This window comes from Myxine glutinosa, chromosome 10 (genome assembly GCF_964187855.1).
Source record: "Myxine glutinosa chromosome 10, kmMyxGlut1.1, whole genome shotgun sequence".
Taxonomy (NCBI): Eukaryota; Metazoa; Chordata; class Myxini; order Myxiniformes; family Myxinidae; genus Myxine; species Myxine glutinosa.
The window spans coordinates 99,862,326-99,880,979 of record NC_136270.1 but is presented as its reverse complement, the minus strand read 5'-3'; the positions used below and the strand labels follow the sequence as shown (position 1 = coordinate 99,880,979).

Genomic DNA, 18,654 nt, shown 5'->3' with positions numbered 1-18,654 from the left:
ACTGTTAATCATGCAAGCACTTTCCATGACATGCGTAATGTATACATGTTGTACTGTTTTAAATAAATAAGTTGAAAATGAATCTTCTAAAAAGTAAAAGGAGTCAGCCGTCAACTGCCACTCATTGCCATTCTTCAAATCAAAGAAGATGAACTGATCATAGAAGGTAGAAGTGAGAAGTTAATTTTAAAAAAGTAAAATAAAAATGATTTATTTGCGGCACAACATGTGTTTCAGCTGCGGCGGACCATATTTTCAGATTGGATTCATTTTCAACTTATCGCTATGACTATCTAGATACAAAAATATCATGTTTATTGGTGTATTTTAGTGAAAAGGAGGTCTAGAAACAATATCACAATCAATTTTTTTCATTTTACTCCTCAAACTATCCAGAAATAAAAGAAAATGCAGTAACGTATAGTTGATGAATATATATTTACTTGCATTTTCATCAAGTGCGCGTTAAAAATTAATGAGCACCCCTGGTGTCTGGGGACATGGTGTTTCTTGTTCAGGAGCACATCCCCAACCCATCTATAGCAATTTTAAGTAATCCCCTGCGTTGTTGCACGAAATTGTCAAATTGAGCACATTTTAGCCCTATGCCCCATGGCCTACAATCATATCAGCCCTTTCCTCTGTCCTCTCTAACTCAGCCACAACGGCACACACATTGATCAAACACCCTGCCTGGGAAACACCAGGATGACAGTTTATATCCGGGTCTGGATGGCTGGTAGGCGAGTGTGCGTACCTCTTGGGTATATATTATACACACATGTGAAACAACTGAAAATGGCAATTTCAGCGCCAAATATTCAGCATTTAATGGCTTCTTTTGTAATCAAAAATACAATAGCAAATTCCGTTTTAAAATGTGCAATAATTAAACGTTGCATATTTGATGCTTGGGTATACACATTGAGAGACACTAAACACTGAACCAACAACAACAATTAAAAAAATGTCTTTAAAGAAGCACACAAGCTTAAACGCATCGAATGTGTCAACTTCAAGAGCGGTATATTGAGGTTAAAACAGGAAAGTTAGTGCGAAAATCTCATGAACAAACTACCTTTGAACGTTACCATCGCAGGTTGGTCTCTAAAAGCAAATATTCGAAACGTCTTTGTTAATATCATTGTTAAAAGGGCACTTTCAAAAGCAAACGACTTTAGTAATGGATCGTTAATGCAATGTTTCTACAAAGTACAGTATAATGTGCCGCCAGTGATAATACTCATTTCATGAACCGTCAACGTTTGCCTTTCTGGGATGAAAGTGCGAAAGTATTTTTAAAAATGTTTTTTTACAATTGAGTGATGTCACAATGTGAGTGTCTACAATGCATTTTGCTAACTTGTGAAACACAAAAACCCTTCAATGTATTTTCTTTTTCTGTTTCTTTAGAATCCTCCGCCGGTGCAGGACCATCTCACGAAGTTTTTCCAATCCTTCTGGAAGACCTTCCCCTATGATTGCGCAGGCCGGCTGCAGGTACCACAATGTACCGGGTCCGAGGTCCGTCAAGCCCAACGCTTGTTCCACATCTCTGGGTGCCAGAGCTGCCGGAAGGTCTTGTTTATTGGCTACGACCAGCAACGGCACTCCTTGGCTCTCGGGTGCTCGTACTGCCCTCTGAAGTTCTGTGCGTGCCTCTTCTAGCCGCTCGCTGTCTGCGGAATCGACGACGTAGACAATGGCGTCGGCACCGCGGGCGTACGAGCGCCACAGCGGTCGAAGTCGTTCCTGGCCACCCACGTCCCAGAAACGAAAGGCACTCCCATGCACCCCACTTCGTAAGCGCTCCATGTTGAAACCAATAGTGGGAACTGTGTTAACGAACTCGCCCAGCTTGAGGCGATACAGCACCGTTGTTTTTCCTGCCGAGTCCAGGCCCAGTATCACCACATGCAGTGGCCGCACAAAGCCAAGACTGTTGCCAGACTGTGAGGCTCCCATTATAATCAGGGCCTTCCAGACAGCCACCTTATGGTGTCTTCCAGACAGCCACCTTATGGAAAGGCAGTTCGTTTCTTTTCACCCTGAGAGCACAAGAATAACAATGGGGATAAAGAAAAATACATCTTCACATGATCTCTGCACAATCTAAACTTTACAACAGATGTAACATTTCTTTGAAAACACAAAACACAAACAACAGTAAAAATATTGTAAATTCAAACTACCACCTATAATTCAGTCAGTGCAAGTTTAAATGTTTCTACCATAATTTACTCACTAATTGAAATCCATTCAGAGGCACAAAAAGTAATCTTATGGCATTGTACATCCAAGGGGGACATCAAATAATTGTGGCCAATGAAAGAAATCCCTTTTGAGTTCATCTTTAGCCACTTTCATGATATTTCATATTTGGTTCAGTGAATCTTGGGTATTTTGGGTATGATTTATATATATATATATATATATATATATATATATATATATATTGTATATAAGATCGAGGCTCGTGTAAGAGCTAACATTAATCACATAAAGACAAACTGACACATAAAACATAAGATAAAGGGAGCAGGAGACAAGATGGGGAGAGAGAGGGAGGCACACAAGTACAACATTTCAGAGCAGGAACATCGGGAGATCTGTGGGAGGGAGAGGGCTTGGGGGGAGGAGGCACGGCACGGGAAGGGGGGGGGGAGGGGTGAGAGAGGTATAAAACACATGGACACTGGTAGGACTTCCACCTTTTTGAAATTCCGACTTCTATCCTGGACCTGGGGTGAATTAATGAGATTTGATGAGACATTGACAGGCATCTCGCCCATGTTGTATTTGGAGGCGAGGGGGTATTGAGGGGTCCATATTATCCTGTTTGGCTCTAGAAAGGTGGACCAGTCCAGGAAGTAGATACTCTAATGAAATGAAACCTCATAGAACACAAATACAGAAAGTTGTAATTGCATCGTCATTACCCCGACTACCCCGTGCACGCGAAGCGAAAAGCAGAGTTAAGAAATTGCTTAATTTATGTTTGTCTGTCTGTCTGTCTGTCTGTCTGTCTGTCTGTCTATCTACAAAATTTAGTTTATGGTCGAGGAACAACTTGATTTCAAATGAATGTTATATTTTGTACACAAATCGGAACATGTATCGGACCACGAACGTGCAGTTTACTATTAGCAGTATTCATCCCGATCCCAAATCTGCAGAGAGGAGTGAGATTTTTTTTTTTTTTTTTTACTCTGTCTGTGTGACAGTTAAACACAATTGAAAATCATTCCAAACAGGAAGCTACCTGTTTTTAAGAACGCCATAAAGGACACAAACAACAGGCACATATAATTAATGGAGAAGGAAGAGGAAGGCGAGAAGGGAGGAGAAAGGGATGGGGGGGGGGGGGAGAGAAAGAGGGTGGGGGAGATAGAGAGGGGTGGGGAAGATAGAGGGGTGGGAGACAGATGGGAGGGGGGGAAGGGCCAGAGAGGAGGAAGGGAAAGGGGTAGGAGTGGGAAGATGGAGGGGAGGGGAAGGCAGCATTAAGAGCTAAGAGAAGGGAAGGCAGCATAAGGAGAGGGAGGGGGGGGGGGGGGAATGGAAGGCAGCACGAGCAGAGAAGGTAACGCAGCACTAGGAGAGGGGAGGTCCTCCCACAACACCCCTTCCCCTCCCTCCAGAAACCCACCCTACTCCTTCCTCTCCGTCGTCACACCCCAGGGACATATACAATTATTATTTTGCGAATAATACTGTAGTATAGTGCAGTATTGAGGTTTTATAAGCACCCCCTTTTTTGTAATAGTACAATCTACAACACCCCGTTTTTGTAATAGCACAATCCACAGTTTGAATTGGGAAACAGGTAAAGTGAAACGCGTTCTAACTTCACGGATGTAAGAATAGCACTCAAAGTTGAACATCCAAGTCATGTATAATCATCAGTCATTATAAAGTCAAAAAACAAATAAAGCAAATGAAAGGTAAGAGAATGGTGAACAACGAGGTGTTCCATTACCAAGCAGCTTGTAGGGCGCTCGCCAAGCAGCTTAAGCACTCAAGCAAGCACTCAAACGAAACCGTTGAGGTGCTTGGAGTGTCCAACTATGTCCAAATTGGACAAATTAACACTTTTTAAACCATCAGAACTGCTGCAAAGGTCAATTCCGGAGTTAATATTTTAAAATTCGATTTAGGTGAAGAGATTATAGAGCTTATCACATTATATTTAAAGTGTGTGTGAAAATTAAATAAAGGCATGAACACTGACATTTATAACAATTTGCGATGTGTACAGGCATATTAAGACCTCGGCCGAATTAAGACCTCGAGATGCACACAGGCTGGCCAAATGTAAGCCTGTTTTTATTACCTCCGCCACCATAGGTGGTTGGAGGTTATGTTTTCACCCTTGTCTGTCTGTCTGTCTCTCTGTCTCTTTGTTTGTCTGTCTGTTTGTGAACAAGATATCTCAAAAAAGTTGTGGACGGATTCGGAGGAAATTTGGCAGAGATGTAGCGTATGTGACACGGACGAAATGATTATATATTTGTGAAGATCCGGATTCGGATTCGGCTACTGGAATTTTTTTTTAGTGATTCTTCACCATTGGGAGATCGGGCCAAAAACAAAACATAGCAGGATATCTCAAAAAGTTGTGGACGGATTTGGACAAAACTTGTTGGACCGGTTGTATGTGTGACGAGGAAGAATCGATTAAATTTTGGTGAAGAATGTTTCCACATCTTACTATAATTCACCAAATGTCCGTCCGTCTGTCTGTCTGTCTGTTCGAAGGTCCCGCAAAAACGGCTGAACCTATCGCAACGATATTTTGGGTGGGTATTCCTGGGACCCCTTGGAATAAAATAGGCTATATTGGTTTTGCAATTTTTTCCCAATTTTCCAAGTTTTCCAATTTTCCAGTTTTTCCAAACACGATGGAATAATATTTACCGATATGAACAGTGATGTGGCTTTTGTTGAAATTCTACAAATACTGTTTATTCTACGTACCAGGAGAGTAGATCGATTCCTGACGAACTCTTCTGATATAAACGTGCGGCTCCGAAGTAACATGGCAGCGTGTGCAAAGCGACTGAGAAACAGGTGTAGCGGCCACTTCCGTGTTACAGATTCGGCGTGCACTCTTCACACATAAACGTGCGACTGAGAAAGACGTGTAGCGGCCGCTTCTGTTTTGCAGAATTCAATCTTTTTTCAAAATCGGTGCCATGTACTGTTTAGATTTTGATGATTTTTGTGTGATATGATTCAACGGATGTTTATATGAATCGTTTAAAATAAAAAAGCCTTCAATTTCTGATATTTTTGCCTTTTCATTTGGGCTTCCGAATTGAAGCTCCGCCCATGGGGCGGGTACCGTTGCTGGCTTTATAAATTCTGTATTGTGATTTTCTGGTATAGTCTGAGATACAAAACATAAACTGTTCACCAGGTGGAGGTTTGCTCTCTACTGAGTGCCGTTCTAGTTCTTAGTGTAAATTTTAACATAAATTATCTTCAAAAGGGGGTGTTTTAAACACACCCAAACACCCAGTTTTCATTCATGGATTCCCTTGGAGGTCGCGAAGTGTGCATGCAAAGTTTGGGGCCGTTAGGTTTCATGGTTTTGGAGTTATGGAGGAGACGCACACACACAGCTTTTATTATTACAGATTTACCTGCCTTTTGCTAAAAAATATATATATAGGATCTCCTTGCAATGAAAAAAGGGAAACGTGACGCCCTGTTGTATGTATGCAGCCACTTCTGCTCACAGAGGAAGGTTCGATCCTATGATTGAGACACAAGTTTTTATTGAAGGTGAGAAATTCAAACACATTACATTCTACACCTTTATCGGTAGCTTTGCTCAAAAAATGTGGCAAGGCCTGTTATTTTATCTTCCAGCTCTTTATCAATACAAAAGATCTGGCCATTGTGGCGCCTTCTCCAGAGCTCACTTGGCACTTCAGTCATGACAAGCAGGATTGGTCAAAACAAAGCAGGTATGGCAAAGTGCAAACAGTGCAGATAGCGAATGTTGGTGACAGTTAATATAACTGATAAAAAAAAAAAAATAATAATAATATAATAGTTGATATAACTGATAGTTGATTAGTATTGTTTGTTAACGGTCTCAATTACTCCCACCTTCTTGTGGGGTTGGTCGTAGAAGATCATTGGCCCGCGTCTTTAACGAACTGGCTTCCCAGAATTTATGTTTAAATGTAGCCAGGTTAAGGAAGGAATTTGCAGTTTTATTCCATGGTGCCGGTGACAACATTTCTACTCTTTTTTTTTTTTTTTTACAGGTGTATCCATTAAGAGGCCAAGCATGCAGTTCACTCAGAACTATGGTCTTGTTAGCATGTAGGAGACATGGCCCTAAGAGGTGCAGGTCACATGCCTTAAGCCACCACGTATTTAAGCTTTTCTGCATTCCAAATCCACCACGTACCACACAATCTTCGCTAGAGTATTAATAGGCCATGCACAAAAAGCCATAACCTCTTCTAAACTGCATGTCCCTGGGTTTGCATATTATATTAGAAAAAATACAAATCACTTGCAATTTTTAGCGAAGAAAACATTTTTTTCCTAAAAAAAAAAAAAATTTTCCTAAAATTTAATTTTTTCCTAAATTTCCTAAATTTTCCTAAATAAATTTCCTAAAATTTAATTTTCCTAAAAAAACAACAAAAAAAAAACATTTTCCTAAAAAAAAAATAGGCCGAAACAGAAAAAAATATTGCTTTCACTGTGTTGAAGAGGTTGTTGAGAACGATAAGTTGAACGATAAGGAGAGTGTCCCGTCTGATAGATTTAGATGGTGGACATTAAACATCACACGTTTTTTTAAGGAAGAATGCTCAAGTTATCGCCGGTACCCTGAGCAAACAACACATGCCTGTCACCTTCATTCGAACGTCAGGCCTGGACAGCTGGTTTGTGAAATAATTGGGCAAAAAAAGGACCAAAAGCTTTCCCCAGCTGACTCCACAAGAAGGTTGGATTAAAAATATTTGATGCCACAGTAAATTACCTCCACCACTGAAGGTGGACAGAGGTTATGGCTTCACCCCTGTGTGATTGTTTGTCTGCGAGCAGGATATCTTAAAAAGTTTTGGACAGATTCAGACAATCTTTTGGACAGGTTGGATGTGTAACATGGTTATTAGATTTTGGTGAAGATCTGGATCAGAGAATTAAAAAAAAACTTTTAAAGTGATTATTCACCATTGAGTGGTTGGGCCCAAAACGATACATAGCATGATATCTCAAAAAGTTGTGGACGAGTTACGACAAAATGTGGTGGATGAGTTGGTTAGATGACAAGAACAAGCTGATTCGATTTTGGGTCAGGTCCGTATCCGGATTCGGCCTATCAGTGGATACAAAACAGAAACTGTTCAGCCTGGCAGAGGTACGCACCCTACCTAACTATGATGTAATTCTAAAGGGCTCGAAAGAGTAATTCTAAAGGGTAATTCTCATGAGTCCTAAAGGGTAATTCTAAAGGGTTCTAAAGGGTAATTCTAAAGGGTTCTAAGGTGTAATTCTAAAGGGTCCTCAGGTGTAATTCTAAAGGGGTTAAAGGGTAATTCTAAAGAGTCCTAAAGGTTAATTCTAAAGGGTAATTCCAAGGGGTTCTAAAGGGTAATTCTAAAGGGTTCTAAAGAGTAATTCTAAAGAGTCCTAAAGGTTAATTCCAGAGGGTTCTAAAGGGTAATTCTAAAGGGTTCTAAAGAGTAATTCTAAAGAGTCCTAAAGGTTAATTCCAGAGGGTTCTAAAGGGTAATTCTAAAGGGTTGAAAGGGTAATTCTAAAGAGTCTTAAAGGGTAATTATAAAGGGTTTAAAAGGTAATACTAAAGGGTTTAAAAGGTAATTCTAAAGGGTTCTAAAGGTTAATTCTAAAGGGTAACTCTAATGGGTTGTAAAGAGTAATTCTAAAGAGACCTAAATGGTAATTCCAAAGGGTTCTAAAAGGTAATTCTAAAAGGTTTAAAGGGTAATTCTAAAGAGTGCTAAAGGGTAATTCTAAAAGGTATAAAAGGTAATTCTTCAGAGTCCTAAAGGGTAATTCTAAAGGGTATAAAGGGTAATTCTAAAGATTCCTAAAGGGTAATTCCAAAGGGTTCTAAAAGGTAATTCTAAAAGGTTTAAAGGGTAATTCTAAAGAGTGCTAAAGTATAATTCTTAAAGGTATAAAGGATAATTCTAGAGTCCTAAAGGGTAATTCTGAAGGGTTTAAAGGGTAATTCTAAATAGTCCTAAAGGTTCATTCTAAAGGGTAATTCTAATGGGTTGTAAAGGGTAATTCTCGTGGGTTCTAAAGGGTAATTGTATTGGGTTACGTTCGTTTTTAGGCTTTGTCTATTTCATATTGAAAATGCCAAACTGAACCGCTTCCTTCGGACACGGGTGCGATTTGTTTTTTATTACAATTTTAACGACACAGTCCTTTCACCGCCTTTCAAATCAAATAAGTATTTGCCTTTTCCACTGGGATGTTAATCAACAGGTTAGAATATGAGCGAAAGTCACACGGCTTTTACAGAAGCTCTAAATAACTCAGCAAAAAAGCTTTTGTAAAAGGAAGAAAGCCGAGAGGACGTCCTAAAAAGTTATGGATTGAAAATGTCAAGAAGGATATGGAATGTTTGGATTTGCACAAAAGTGATTTATTGGAGGAATGCCATCGTACGACTAGTCACCTGAAAAAAGGGAAAATTGCTCGTAAAACAGTAGTAGTAGTAGTAGTAAGTAGTAGTAGTAGTAAGTAGTAGTAGTAGTAAGTAGTAGTAGTAGTAGTAGTAGTAGTAGTAGTAGTAGTAGTAGTAGTAGTAGTAGTAGTAGTAAGTAGTAGTAGTAGTAGTAGTAGTAGTAGTAATAATAATAATAATAATAATAATAATATCATCATCAAAATCCATCACTTGGATGAACATAAAGTCAGAGGACTCTTCAGTAAGTACTGGTTGTTCGTGGAAGGTAAAGATTCCTTGTTGTCTTTCATGAAGATTAGGTGATGCATCACCAGCACACTGAACAAAGGACAAATTCCTGCCCTTCCGAGCAACCCGGTTGCTCACATATGTGAACGGCCATCTTCGACTACGAAGGGCAAACATGATGATGATTGGTGGTTCATATGCAGCTTGCGGCCGCTCGACTGCATCATTTTCTCGGGGCGCGGCTGTGTTGCTGATGCAGTGCCCCCTTACCAGCTAGCTCGTACTCATTTTGCCGACCTGGGAAGGATGACAGGTTGAGTTAACCCACCTGGTGTTATTTATACGGCACGACAAAGGCTCAAACTCACGACCCTAAGATCTTAAGCCAGGGACCTTAACTCCTAAGCCAAAGTTGTTTCGTCAAGTTGTTTTTTGGAACACTGTGAGCATCTCATTCGTATAACTGTTTAAACACGCCTCGTATATATATTTTTTATCAGTGTTACGTCAACAGGTCGATTTAAACTTTTTATTTATTTATTTTTTTAAAGTTTTAAAACTTTCCAACCTCTCGAAAATTGTACATCTTGTCCATTACATTAATTGGAGCCAAACATTTTGTGAAGTACAAGTGGCAGAGAAGTTAAATTTGACACATGACCAAATAATGATTTGATTGCAGGAAGATGTTTTCATCTAAAGAGAGGCATTACCTTCTACAGGTGTTTTGAGCCTGATTACTTAACCATTGAATGACTATGTTTGTTGGTTTGGAAAGATGTGTGGGGGGGGAACAAGAAACATTCCACGTTTTTCATATCACATCCTCGAGGCAGATAACACGATGGAGGAGAGACATCATTTGATGAAAGCTTGTGGGTTTCTCTTTAACGGAATTCGTGATCGGGTCGGTAAAGGGAATAATGAGTATGAATGGGGCAATGATTTAAAACAAAGACTTAAAAACGTTTTTATGGGCCGAGGACAAGTTTGGCCAGAAGGACACCGAGGTAATTTCAGTCCTGATTGGAGTAGACGGCAATTGGCAACGGTCGAAAAACAATACAAACTCCACAAACCCATCAAAAGGAGAGATGGTGACGATTGGTGGCCCTTTTGTGTTTCCACAAAGGGCTTGGAATTCCAATTTTCCTCGAGGTTTTGTTACCGGGATGCACCGCGGGCAGCTGTCCAATCCTCCCCCACTCCTCCGGCCCCTCCCACACACACACACACACACACACACACTGCTCTACTCTACTCAGATGAGAGAGCAAACCAAAAGACAAAGGTTTAACTTCCTCCGACAACAGGTGGTCGGGGCAGGACCTAGCTCTGGCCTCTCCGAGTTGGGTGAGGTTCAGCAATTCGTCTCTGCAGCCTCGTAATGCCTTCACTCTCAGGTGCACACCCCATCACGGAGCAACATGATTCACGTGCCATCTGTTGCTGTCCTACCGGATAGGTGGGGTCACCATGTTAATCGGCGTCACCGAGTCTCGGCTCGTTCGGTCGATTCCGGCTCCGTGTTCTATTCTCCACCAACGGCTTGTGGGAGAATGGCCGAAGCAAGCGAAATGTTTACTTGGCACTCTATCTGCCAAGCCCCCCCCCCCCCCCGGGGACACCATTAGAATGACGGTGTCAGCTCTGACATGCCGATAATCCCGGTCCGTTTAGACAAAGCCCTAATGAAACCCGAGCGCTCTCACGGTGCCACCGCCATTTCTGTATTTTCAACACGAACACACGAAAAGCAAATCGCAGCTGATGATCCGCACACCAATGACCGATGCAACTCCTAGATGACTCGTGACCAAGTCACATATACGACTTTCCTCTACCGGCACAATTCATTACCACCGCCACCAAAGGTGGATGGAGGTTATGTTTTCACCCCCGTCTGTCTGTTTGTCTGTCCGTTTGTTTGTGAACAAAATATCTCAAAACGTTGTGGACGGATTCGGACAAAATTTGTCAGAGATGTGGCGCATGTGACAAGGACGAAATGATTAGATTTTGGTGAAGATCCGGATTCGTATCCGGCTCGTAGAATTTTTAAAGTGAATCTTCACCATTGGGAGATAGGGCCAAAAACGATACAAAGCAGGATATCTCAAAAAATTGTGGACGGATTTGGACGAAACTTGGTGGACAGGTTGTGTGTCTGACGAGGACGATTCGATTCGATTTTGGTGAAGATCTGAATATGGATTCGGATATGAGAATTATTTAATTTTAAAAGTGATTCTTCACCATTGAGTGATATGGCCAACCAGGTGGAGGTATGCTCTCCAGTCAGTGCCGTTCTAGTTCCCACAGTTTTGTCAGGTCGTCATGCAAGAAGTTTGTTTTTCAAGGACCAGCTGCGGAGGTTTGACGTTCGACTGGAGTCGGTTTGAGCATGAATTAGTAATTTGTTCAGGGTGCTGGCGATAACTCGCCTCTTCTTCTCGAAAGACACCATGGTATCTTTAAGGTCCACCAGATAGTGGTATATCAGATGGAAGACCCAGCTTAAAGTCAATCGGAAGGAAGGCGCAATGACCTGCCTGTGGTAGACCTAGAGGGTCGGAATTCCGACTCGTACTACACAGATCAAGGGTGACAGTCACCATCCTAACGGACAATGATTCAAATTGTACTGTGTATATTAGAACCATAACACGTTCTATGTTATGTGTGAATCAAATATTGATACAGTGCATTCCGAAAGTATTCAGACCCCTTCACTTTTTTCACATTTTATGTTGCAGCCTTATGCTGAAATCGTTTAAATTTATTTTTTCCCTCATCAATCTACACTCAATACCCCATAATGATAAAGAGAAAACAGGATTTTAGAAAGTTCTGCAAATTTATTAAAAAGAAAAAACTGAAATATCACATTGAGATAAGTATTCATACCCTTTGCTATGACACTTGAAATTTAGCTCAGGTGCCTCCCATTTCTCTTGATCATCTTTGAGATGTTTCTACACCTTGATTGGAGTCCACCTGTGGTACATTCAATTGATTTGACATGATTTGGAAAGGCACACACCTGTCTATATAAGGTCTCACAGCTGACTGCATATCAGAGCAAAAACCAAGCCATGAGGTCGAAGGAACTGCCTACGGAGCTCAGAGACAGGATTGTGTCGAGGTACAGATCTGGGGAAGCCTACAAAAAAATTTCTGCTGCATTGAAGGTTCCTAAGAGCACAGTGTCCTCCATAATTCTTAAATGGAAGACGTTGGGAACAACCAGGACTCTTCCTAGAGCTGGCCGCCCGGCCAAACTGAGCAATCGGGGGAGAAGGGCCTTGGTAAGAGAGGTGACCAAGAACCCGATGGTCACTCTGGCTGAGCTCCAGAGATCCTGTGTGGAGATGGGAGAAACTTCCAGAAGGCCAACCACCACTGCAACACTCCACCGATCTGGGCTCTATGGCAGAGTGGCCAGACGGAAGCCTCTCCTCAGTGAAAGACAAATGAAAGCCCGCTTGGAGTTTGCAAAAAAGCACCGAAAGGACTCTCAGACTGTGAGAAACAAGATTCTGTGGTCTGATGAAACCAAGATTGAACTGTTTGGCCTCAATTCTAAGTGTCATGTCTGGAGGAAACCAGGCACCGCTCATCACCTGCCCAATACCATCCCAACGGTGAAGCATGGTGGTGGAAGCATCATGCTGTGGGGGTGTTTTTCAGCAGCAGAGACTGGGGGACTGGTCAGGGTTGAGGGAACAATGAACGGAGCAAAGTGCAGAGATATCCTTAATGAAAACCTGAAAGAGCACTCAGGACCTCAGACTGTGCCAAAGGTTCACCTTCCAACAGGACAATGACCCGAAGCACACATCCAAGACAACGCAGGAGTGGCTTCGGGACAACTCTGTGAAGGTCCTTGAGTGGCCCAGCCAGAGCCCTGACTTGAACCCAATCGAATATCTCTGGAGAGACCTGAAAATGGCTGTCCACCGACGGTCCCCATCCAAACTGACAGAGCTTGAGAGGATCTGCAGAGAAGAATGGTAGAAAATCCCCAAATCCAGGTGTGCAAAGCTTGTCGCGTCATACCCAAGAAGACTCGAGGCTGTAATCGCTGCCAAAGGTGCTTCAACTAAGTACTGAGTTAAGGGTCTGAATACTTATGTCAATGTGATATTTCAGTTTTTCTTTTTAATAAATTTGCACAACTTTCTAAAATCCTGTTTTCTCTTTGTCATTATGGGGGTATTGAGTGTAGATTGATGAGGGAAAAAATGAATTTAAACGATTTCAGCATGAGGCTGCAACATAACAAAATGTGAAAAAAGTGAAGGGGTATGAATACTTTCTGAATGCACTGTATGTGTTCCTGTACTAAAGATCCTGAAGAGCCCACATTACTGCCACAAAATGCCGCTTGTTGTAGCCACGGTAGCTGCGGATTGATCATTTGAAGAGCATACTGTGTGCAGATAAGTGATCGCACCATTCCGAAACGTTATTTGCACACCCATGGACACAGTGGTGTCCTGTGTCCCTCAAACTCTCCCAGGCGTAGAGGAAACGGGGCCAGACGAATCCATCCCAATCCTTTAAACTTTTGGCAAAACTTTGCGGCTCACTTCAAACAAAACGGCACAAACGCAAGAGGAGCGACCCCACTGGCTCGGTTCAAGACCCCCCTCCACCCCACCCACCACCCACCAGCAGTCCACCACCCGTCCTATCCTCATCACACCATGCCGGTACAAAACTGCTGCCGATGCGAAAAACGAGAGGAGTCCCGTGAGCTCAATCCCATGTGCACGGAAACGTACATTTCTGTACGAGTCACTGGCAGAACATTATAACGACTGCAGGAAGGTTCTGATGTTCGACTAATGTGCACATGGAAACTTTAAGTACAATTAGAACGGCCAAAAGTGTAAATTATTAAGTGGTGGTGGTAGTGGAGGGACTATACATAAGCTTATGTAGTTATTGGGGCACCATGACCATAGTGCCGGGTCGATGTAAATCATTGACCTTACAACCAGGAAAAGCCTATCTCGAGGTGGTATAACAGGTGGTGCACATCTTGAGATTACAGAACCAGTGATCCCCGTCTCAGGATGATACTAGAACGGCACTCAGTAGAGAGCATACCTCCGCCAGGTGAACAGTTTCCGTTTTGTATCCCGGAGTCGACCAGAAAATCACAATACAGAATCACATTTAATCAAAATCATCCGTCCACAACTTTTTGAGATATCTTGATACATTTATAAGTATATTTGTTGGAACCCATCTGTGGATCGGTCCCATCGGCCGATGGGTCTGACCCATCTGTGGATGCACGAGAAATGACAATGCAGACCCATCGGCCGATGGGTCTGCGCCATCTGCGGATGTGTTGTTCACCTTGAAGGTGAACCCATCTGTGTTTCCTATGCATCAATGGTGGATGAGTATGTTTATTTGAACCTAAAAATAAGCAATTGATGTCATAAATGTTTATAAAGCAGTCCGTGACATGTGGTTTAATGTGTTAAACATTTAAAAATCATCTCTGTTAAATTCCTACCACATGTAATTCCAATGACTGTGTACCTGATTGAAGAACACCATTCTGTCAACACATTCCTTCAAGGTGAACAACACATCCGCAGATGGCGCAGACCCATCGGCCGATGGGTCTGCATTGTCATTTCTCGTGCATCCACAGATGGGTCAGACCCATCGGCCGATGGGACCGATCCACAGATGGGTTCCAACATATTATATAATATATATATATATATATGACAAACTGTACACCAAATATATGCGATATATATTTGAGATATCCTGCTGTGTATCGTTTTTGGCCCGATCTCTCAATGGTGAAGAATCACTTAAAAAGTTATACTAGCCGGATCCGGATCCAGATTTTCACCAAAATTGAATCGATTCGTCCTCGTCACACACACAACCTGTCCAACAAGTTTCGTCCAAATCCGTCCATAACTTTTTGAGATATCCTGCTATATGTTGGTTTTAGCCCTATCTCCAAATGGTGAAGAATCACTTAAAATTAAATAATTCCCATATCCGAATCCATATTCAGATCTTCACCAAAATCGAATCGATTCTTCCTCGTCACACACACAACATGTCCAACAAGTTTCGTCCAAATCCATGTATAACTTTTCGAGATATCCTGCTAGGTATCGTTTTTGGCCCCATCTCCCAATGGTGAAGAATCACTTAAAAACTTCCACTAGCCGGATACGAATCCGGATATTCACCAAAATCGAATCATTTCGTCCTTGTCACATGCGCCACATCTCTGCCAAATTTCGTTCAAAACTTGAGATATTTTGTTTACAAACAAACAAACGGACAGACCGACAGGGGTGATATCATAACCTCCATCCACCTTTGGTGGAGGAGGTAATAACCGGTGGTACCCATCTCGAGATTATATAACCCGTGGTCAGGTTGTTGTTGTTTCGTGTGCAGCCTGTGGCTGCTGGTTGTATCATTTTCCTGGAAGTGCCTTTGTGCCGCTGATACAGTGCCCCAATTACCAGTGAGCTGGTGCTCAATTTGCCGACCTTGGAAGGATGACAGGCCGAGTCAACCCCCCTGGTGTTAATTCAACGATCGACCGGGATTACGAACTCAGGATCTAGGATCCCAAGCCAGCACCCTAACCGCTAAGCCAGCACCCTAACCGCTAAGCCGGCACCCTAACCGCTAAGCCGGCACCCTAACCGCTAAGCCGGCACCCTAACCGCTAAGCCGGCACCCTAACCGCTAAGCCGGCACCCTAACCGCTAAGCCGGCACCCTAACCGCTAAGCCGGCACCCTAACCGCTAAGCCGGCACCCTAACCGCTAAGCCGGCACCCTAACCGCTAAGCCTGCACCCTAACCGCTAAGCCGGCACCCTAACCGCTAAGCCGGCACCCTAACCGCTAAGCCGGCACCCTAACCGCTAAACCGGCACCCTAACCGCTAAGCCGGCACCCTAACCGCTAAGCCGGCACCCTAACCGCTAAGCCGGCACCCTAACCGCTAAGCCAGCACCCTAACCTCTAAGCCGGCACCCTAACCTCTAAGCCGGCACCCTAACCTCTAAGCCGGCACCCTAACCGCTAAGCCGGCACCCTAACCGCTAAGCCGGCACCCTAACCTCTAAGCCGGCACCCTAACCTCTAAGCCGGCACCCTAACCTCTAAGCCGGCACCCTAACCTCTAAGCCAGCACTCTAACCGCTAAGCCAGCACCCTAACCTCTAAGCCAGCACCAGGCTTGGGTGGTCAGGTGCCTGTACTAGTTTACTCTTCGAAATAATTAAGAGTTTACACAGCTGAAACAAACACGTTAGTGTGATTCAAGATTATGTAACTAATAAGTTAAACTTTAAGACAATTTAAGAAGAAATCAGAGACACAGGAACCTTAAAAAAAGACAATGAAAGCAGTTCTGAGAAATTGTCCGTTTGACGTATTCGGGCTAATGACACGAGACGCAGGTACGAGGTATCTCAGGTATGGTAATACTCACGAAAGTTTTGAGTAAACGAAACACTTTTAATAACCCTCTACTCCCCAACTCAAACTATACGGATCGGACAAGACGTGCCGGTGCTTACCCACTGGTCGGTCCATGGGGCCCGACGCCCGAGATGTACGCGAACCTGCGCGTTGTGCGGGGCCTGCAAAGTGCAGTCAGAATGCGTTCGAACACCCGCACTCTCGACCACGCCCTTCCCATCCCCGTCGTGCACTTCGTACCGCCTTAAACTCCGCCCCTGTACACGCCCTCTCCCAATGCAAACGTCACCCAGCCGACACCTCCACCCCATTCCTGTCCTGTCTGCCAATCCCTCCCACATTCTAATCGTTGCTCCTTTTGACAGCTCAAGATGGTTCATTCACACCGCGCACCGTAGCTCAAGGAATTCTTTAATTACAAGAAACAACAACACCTTTCCACGCCTGTTCGGCCGTTATTTAGTTACACGTGTAAGTGAGAAAAGTGCCACCACCACCTGCTTGAGGTTCTTGTTGACGCAATTTATAACTCAGATCAGATTTCTGTGACTCTCAAGTCCAAAACCGCTAAACTTTGTTGGTTTGTCCATCACCTAGCAACTAATGTTGTTATCACCACTCGCCGCAAAGTGAAACGCGGGTTGAAGCAATAGGTTCACTTCTGTCTGTCTGCCCGTCTACAAAAATGGTAGAAAGTTATATTTTGAACACGAATCAGAACAAGAATCGGAAAGCGAACCTGTAGTTTAGGCAGGAATGTCTGAATTTTGTCCCGATCGCACATGAGTGAGATAATGTCTGGCAGTCTGTGTCTGGCAGACAAACAAAATTAAAGACTAGAAAGCATCTGAAAATGCAAAGTTCGACCGCGTCCGTTTGTATCGACCGAGACTGCTTATTCCATATGCTCAAAATAACGAATGCAGTTTTCAAAAGAATACAAAATGAAAGTTGACGATTTTACGCAACCTTCACCTTTAACCGTTTGATCTAAAAACAAGTACAAAAAGTTTTAATTAAAACAAAAGCCGCGTCGATGTTACACAATGCCTTGATGCAGCTGTGCCTATAACGTCGATGTTATAGGCACAGGACATTCCTAATGATTCGATTACTTGATGTTATTTTTGTGCAAAGTGAAAATATATCTCGGCAATTTCCCGTGTGTGGCGACGAATTTTTAATATATCTCGGCATTTTCCCGTCTGTTATTTCAGGCGGTGTATGACTGACCATGCCGCGATTGAAAAAATATATATATATATCTCGGCATTTTCCCGTCTGTTATTTCAGGCGGTGTATGACTGACCATGCCGCGATTTTAAAAAAAAATATCTCAATGGACTTGAAGTTACAGGCCTTTGAGAATTCATTTCGTTCTATAAAGGGCAACTTTCATCGGATTTTCTTCCTGTTTTTTTTCAACCGAGTCTAAAACTATGTTAGCGACTGTGAAAAATGAAATGATATATCGAATTTGATTTGAAAGAAAACTGTGTGAGAGAGCAAGACACCACGGGCCTACAAAACAGGCCTCAAAGCTATGCGAGTTAATAAAATGGTGGATATTTGTTTATATGAAGCCTCTCCCACAATGGGTGGAGCTATGGTTCCCAGAATGGGTGGAGCTTTGAGGTTTTGTCTTCTCTGCAAGAACAACAAGAACAAGAAGAAGAAGAAGAAGAAGAAGAACAACAGCAGAGGGCACTCTATGAGCAGCGTCTGCAACGCGGCTAAAAAAAAATCAGCTTCTAGCTTTTGATTGGTGAACCAACTCAGTGACCCAGTCTGCAGATTCTTAAAATTCCAGGTCAATCTGATGAAAATTAGGGACTTTACGTGACACTGAGCTTTGACCTTTTGACTAAATCATTAATTTGCCTTCTCCATATTTTCATATTAAAGCTTTGGTGAAAATTTCATGACAATCTCATCTCATTATTATCGATTAATTAGGTACTTATATATTTCCTTTCTCATCTGGGCAATATCTCAGGCACCTTTTGAGCTAGGAAGCTAATATTTGGACATGACAGTGACCAGGTGATGTGACTATAAAGGATATTTTTGATTTATTGATTAATCATTTAATCGATTAATTATTTATTGATTAATCAATTAATTATTTAATTTTTTTATTACTGACTTATTTAATTAAATTTCTAAAAGATACATCTTCGGATGAAGCACTAGTGGTTTAGTTATGCTATTAGCCAATTGATTAAGAAAATATTTTGTGATA

At 42.5% G+C, this 18,654-nt stretch overlaps 1 protein-coding gene across 1 annotated transcript; it reads right to left on the bottom strand.

Moving 5' to 3' along the window:
• Positions 1 to 801: 801 nt before the first annotated feature.
• On the bottom strand, positions 802 to 16,634 carry LOC137438911 (ADP-ribosylation factor-like protein 4C). Its single transcript, XM_068134384.2, has 2 exons — positions 16,511 to 16,634; positions 802 to 2,048 (listed from the first exon to the last, which is right to left on the bottom strand). The coding sequence occupies exon 2, from the start codon at positions 1,963 to 1,965 to the stop codon at positions 1,384 to 1,386; it is 582 nt and encodes a 193-aa protein (XP_067990485.1). The 5' UTR covers positions 1,966 to 2,048; positions 16,511 to 16,634; the 3' UTR covers positions 802 to 1,383.
• Positions 16,635 to 18,654: the final 2,020 nt, after the last annotated feature.

Excerpts from the sequence above, each read along its gene's own strand:
- LOC137438911 (XM_068134384.2), bottom strand. The coding sequence starts at position 1,965 with ATGGGAGCCTCACAGTCTGGCAACAGTCTTGGCTTTGTGCGGCCACTG.